We start from the raw sequence: 6,148 nt of genomic DNA, 5'->3' as shown, positions 1-6,148 counted from the left end.
CAAGTTATAGGCTTTTAAAAAATTCAAAGTAGGAAAAGTACCACTTCCGGTTATCGGAAATCGCTCAAAAGTTGATACGGATCTACGATTTTGATAAAATACTTATATATGAAATTTCATCAACCTAGCTGTAACGGTACTCAAGTTATCGTGTTTATACACGGACAGACACACACACATACACACACACACACAGACATACGGACAAGATTGCAAAATTATGTTTTTCCGTATCAGTGAGGTGTAAAACGTCGAGATTTGTAAAAATCTCGATTTTTTTTTTTGCACGATTACAATACTTTTTCTATACTACGTATATACGAGAAAGTAAAAATATACATTAAAATAATGTTGCGTGTTGTAATTAAAAACAAAGTTTGCTTCAAAATTAAAGTAAAACATTTTCGGACTTGAATTAATTTTCTTGTGATATAAATTACCAACCAGCCCCTCCCGTTTCTTATATATATATATATATATATATAGTTATTATTACTTGTTTGTTTTCATAATATAGTACTAAAGTATTTTAAATTAACAGGTTATAGTTAGATATAGGTTAGTGGTTGGGTTATGGGATTAGGGTTACGGTTAGATAATGGTTGAAGGCAATGTTACGAAAATGGTTATGGTTTGTGTTAATGTTAAATGTAGGTTAAAAGATTGGGTTAAGGTTCATGCTGGGATTATGGTTAGCTATTGGTTTGTGGTTGGCTTTGGGGTTATGTTTAGAGTCAGTGTTCTTCACAATACAGGAGCTGGGGATAAGTGACAGAGGTTAATGACTGTTAGGGGAATGTCTGGGGGTAATTGACGGGGGTGAGGTAATGTCCTACACCCAAGTATAAATAATACAGGGATGTTTATTATGTTTTTTCAAGTTGACTTATCCACAAGTAGTCTCTAAAATGAAAGTTAATATTATAAATCACTCTCTATTTTTAAATAAATTTGCAGTCTAGTCTTAAAATTCAATGTAAAGACATGTATACAATATATAAACTTGATATTAATTTTTTTTTTAAATAAACATGATACTAATATATTTTTTTTTAAAAAGCAAAAAAAAAACAGTTAAAGTAGACTTTGTAATATTTAAAATCATTGCTTTTTAAAGACTGGTAAGTTTCATTTAAACATTCTCACTCTCAAGAAAAGCAAGTTATGTAATCTTCAGTTCGACTGATCAATAACGCTACAGGAGGACACTCTTTGAAGTACTGGGATTTGTTGGTCAGTTGAGCTAATTTCAATTACAAATAAAAATTCCAATCTTATATTAGTTACGTTTTTATATTAAATAATTACATGCGTAATAAGCTATTTTTGCATTGGTTTAAAGAATTAATCGATTTTTTAATCAATGTCAGAATTTATATCCCCATAATCAGACACCGTTTTGTTTTATATGGTTCTTAGAAAAATTCAATAATTCCGTGGGGTAAAAATATGGCTGTTTTTTTAAATAGAAATTTTAAATAGGCGAAACAAAAGGGAAGTAACTGACGTACAGAGGACAAACGGGAATTTTTAAAATTACACACATATCAGAACGGGTTTATAAAATGACGTATTGATACTATTAATAGAGTGAGACTTGCACAGACAAGGTTTATTTCAGTAACAGTTATCCTATTTGAATTAAAGAACAGGTTTTAGTTAAGCTCTAGATTTTAGCTCCAACCATACTTCGGATTAGGTAAATGTTAACTATTTACAACATGTTAAACCAAACTGTTAAAAAAATTAACATTCTCAATGTTTCTAGGACTACGATATAACCTGGTTGTGGTCTACCAAATCAATAAAGTGATAATATGTTTACTATGGGGGTCATCCATCAATGGTGTCACGCATTTTTTGGCGATTTTTACCTCCTCCCCTCCGTCACACATCGTCACAAAAAAACCAGACCCCCCTAAAATTGCAGTTGAATTTTTCTTAATTTTTACAAAATCTTGTCTGAACTCACTCAACATATAGTTTTTTAATCACTTCATATTACAATTTATTAAAACAGTTTTCTAAAACGTCAAATAACGACTAAATCTCGTTTTCTAACATTGCTTATTTTATAATGCAAAAGTGTGACAGCACACCATCTGAACCCACCTCCCCCATTCACACTCCGTCAAAAAATTACTGACCCACCCCACCCCCCTCCCCATCCACGAGTGTGACGTCATTTATGGACGACCTCTATACTATTCTTTACACTTTTCTCGCATATGCATTCAATCTTATTGTTATTTATATATTTGAATATATATATATATATATATATATATATATATATATATATATATATATATGCCTATATGTATGATTTATTCAATTTTTTTTATTTCCAGGGATAGAATGGCAAATAAAGACGACACTTTACATGACCACAACAGTGTTGCAAGTGAAGAAGAAATGTCAAAATATTTTACAGGTACTGTCATATTATACTTTATGTAGAAAATAATAAATTAGATTTATCATCGCTAAAACTGCTGAAATTATTTGGTGCTGTTGTAGTTTTAGTGTCGGTTCACTATGACAATCCTTCCCACCGCCTCCCCAAGAATACATTGACTGCCACTCTTCTCCCTGGAAGAAATTAAGAAACATATAATGTATATACACAATATGTACTTTAACCAGAGTCCGACCATTTTGTACGAAAAATGCCTTAAAGAAACACTTAAGAAAAAAAATATAGAAATTTTAGAATTTATGTAAAAAATCACCAGATAATAAAATGATTAAAATTAATAAATTGTGCAGGTACTCATGAAGTGCTGAGCTGCCCGGAAGGTCAATATGAGTCACATTTGGATCGCCACAAGAACAGCTGTAAGAAATCTCATGCTGAATATGTGTCTATAAATCAGTTAACCATTGACCACTTTCCTTCTGGTTACAATGATGTGTATCAACTCACAAAAGCTTTGGCTGATCTAACCGTCAGGATAGCCGTTAAGTTCACCAGTCTGGAGAGACCAGAGCTTGTACCAGGCACTGAAGATCCATATCCATGCTCAGACACTAAGGGAGAGGACTCACTGAGGATAGGAACTGGAAGGGTGTGGAATGCATATAAGTACACAGAAGGAGAGGACGATTACAGGACCTGCCCGTGTCCTGAATGTGACAAATCGGACACACCCAGAAAAGAGTGGTCCAACATTGTTGTGGTGACATCCAGACATGTGGTTTACGATTTGAGTGAGGCGAAACAAACGAGCTGTAGATTATGGTTTGATGAGGATAGTTGTCCTAAGGTCATCATTCATGGCTGGGGGATAGGAGGAACAAGCGTTAAGGAGGACTGGTGCGATCTGTATTGTGTGACACACGACTTAAGTGTAGGTGAGAAACTGGAGGAGATGGTAGGGCAGTTTGATAGTTTGTGTTGTGAAGTAAGTGAAAAGTATAAAAGTCGCCGAGATGTGGACAAGCTGACCATTATAGTGTCACATCCTCACGGGTGTTCTAAGCAGGTGTCTATAGGTCACTGGGTACACAGGCAGAAGGTAGGAACCTACGGCACCAGGTACACGTACACATCTTGCACCTGTCAAGCAGTGGCGGAACTAGAAAAATAGGGCCACCCCGCAAAAAATTCTTTTGGGCCCCCATATGTCGGAGGCGTAGCGACCCTTCCCGTCGACCGGGGACAAACATTCGATTTGCACCCCCCCCCTCCTCAAACTTTCGATTTGCACCCCCCCTCAAACTTTCGATTTGCACCCCCCACCCCTCAAACTTTCGATTTGCACCCCCCCCTCAAATTTTCGATTTACACCCCCCCCCTCAAACTTTCGATTTGCACCCCCCCCCTCAAACTTTCCATTTGCACCCCCCCCCCTTGCTACACCTCTACCAAATATATATATAAATTAAGGTCGGTCGGATGTGGGCCCCTAAACTGCCCCGGGCCCCCCCGCACTGCGGGGTCTGGCGGCACTGTAGTTCCGCCCCTGCTGTCAAGGCAGCAGTGGGGCAGGGGTCTACAGACTGGGGTGGGATCGACTTAATCACCCACACTGTGGGGCTAACTCAGATGGATTGAATTATAGTGGGATAGATCAGGACTAAGACGTGCAGTTGTTTGGTCATATTTGTATAGAAACGTGGCATTCGTTAATTAAGCAATTAAGCATGGACACAATATAATATATACGTATATATAGTAAAAGAAAATATCATTTTTCGGTCAACTTTTTTCGTGATTTCCGATAACCTTAAGTAGTAGGCATAATTGGGCTTGTAAGTCTCTGTCAATCTCGCTTAAAATTCGAAATCTCATTAACCAGGGTGAGATATACATTTTCTAAAGAAAATAATAGTTTTGAACATGATTCCCATTGGTAACAAAAACAATGCGATTATTTGTTTCCAGGCCTCTATTCGAGATTTTAAAATACCAAGAGTAACCAAAATGCAACAATTACAATTGATAAAAAAAAAAAAAATTAAAATTAGCTTCTTCTTGCTTTTATCTGTTATGGGTCGAAAAGACCACGTCTAACCGACCAATTTCTTTGAAACTTAGCAATTGAGTCAAGGCTTGATTATCATTCAATCTGACATCAAATTTAGATCAATTGCATGTTTAGTAATTTTATATAGAATTAAATCCATAGAGTACTATGTACCGCGCTATTAATTATACTCACATTTTTCGTGTTTATTTAATTCGCACGTTATTTTAGTCATGCAATGTTATTTATATATATATACTAAAAAATTTAAAGTACTGATAAAATGCATAAAACTTTTTTTTATTTTTTAAATAAGCTTTTTTGTAACAATGCACTAAATTGGAGGAGAAAAATTACTTTCTTTTAAATGTTTTTCTTTAACATAAAAGTCTATTGCAATGATATCTAAAGCTTTTTTTCCTTAGTGCGACATGAATATGTAGTTCTTGGGTATTTTTCTATGGACTTGTTACTAAAAGTATAATAAGCAGAGGCGTAGCGACCCTTCCCGGCGCCCGGGGACATACTTTCAATTTGGCGCCCCCCTCGGGAGCAAATTTTCGATTTGCACCCCCCCCCCTCAAACTTTCAATTTGGCGCCCCCCCTAAGGTCGGCGCCCGGGGACATATGTCCCCGCCCCCCCCCCCCCCCCTCGCTACGCCTCTGATAATAAGTTCGTGGTATTTCAAATGTATCAATATCAAGTAACTTAACTTTTTAAAACTGAAATTTTAAGTATATTTTGATTAACAATAAAAGGAAATTAAATTCAATACGCATTAAAGGAGTTTGAATTGCTAAGTAAATAAAACTGTCTTAAAATGTGTGGTCTGTTTACTTAATTCTAAAGCGTTTATGCCAAGCAAGTTCTGGGTTTATTTTAAGCACCCGTCGTTCATCAATGAAGTCACGTTTATTTGAGAAAAATTTTCACGACAAAAATTGTATTCATGTAGCTTTATTTTAGAACGAATACTTTTATGCTTACATAAAGTTAACTTAAAATATAATTTTTTATGACAATTACATTCATGTGTTTTTCTCCAGTATGAATAATTTTGTGGCTTTTTGAATTCTCTTTCCTAGAAAGCTTTTTATGATAAATAGAATCTACAACATTCATGTATTTTTTTCAGAACGATTTTTTTTGTCTAACTTATGATAAAAAAATCTTGTAAAATATAAATACAAGTTTTGTTTTGCTGTTTTAAGAAATATTTACTTACCTTGTGAGTGTAATAAATAATTAAAAAAAAAGAATTTGGAATTTAGATAACTATCAAAAAATGTGTGTGAACACAAGCATCCAAATTTGGATTCTATGTATAGTCTGATTTACATATAACTCTTTATATTGTGTTAAGCTGTCTGTGAATGTAGGGCCTCACATCACCTTCGATTATTTATTGTAAATGACAAATGTAATAAAATGGGCGATATACTAAGAGCAACTCTGTATTAAAAATGTGTTGGCTAGTTAATGTATCATTCTATTTATAAACACAGAGGTGTTATAACTATTCAAGGAGAACACAGGTGTTTACAACCATTCAAAGGACAGAGGTGTTTACAACCATTCAAGGTGAGCAGGGGTGTTTATAAACATTCATGGGGAACAGAGGTGTTTATAACCAATCACACTAAATGAAATAAAACACAAGACAATCCAAAATGTATT

General features: G+C 34.9%; 1 protein-coding gene across 1 annotated transcript; it reads left to right on the top strand.

Moving 5' to 3' along the window:
- The first annotated feature begins 1,610 nt into the window (after positions 1 to 1,610).
- On the top strand, positions 1,611 to 3,590 carry LOC131943878 (uncharacterized). The gene is made up of 3 exons (XM_059304182.1): positions 1,611 to 1,699; positions 2,352 to 2,434; positions 2,770 to 3,590. The coding sequence occupies exons 2-3, from the start codon at positions 2,359 to 2,361 to the stop codon at positions 3,588 to 3,590; spliced, it is 897 nt and encodes a 298-aa protein (XP_059160165.1). The 5' UTR covers positions 1,611 to 1,699; positions 2,352 to 2,358.
- The last annotated feature ends 2,558 nt before the right edge of the window (positions 3,591 to 6,148 follow it).

The sequence above is a fragment of the Physella acuta genome, unplaced genomic scaffold (genome assembly GCF_028476545.2).
Source record: "Physella acuta isolate Inbredline_101_S28 unplaced genomic scaffold, ASM2847654v3 ptg000040l, whole genome shotgun sequence".
NCBI classification, from domain to species: Eukaryota; Metazoa; Mollusca; class Gastropoda; family Physidae; genus Physella; species Physella acuta.
The sequence above is the reverse complement of the archived record's forward strand: the minus strand, read 5'-3'. Positions and strand labels throughout refer to the sequence as shown.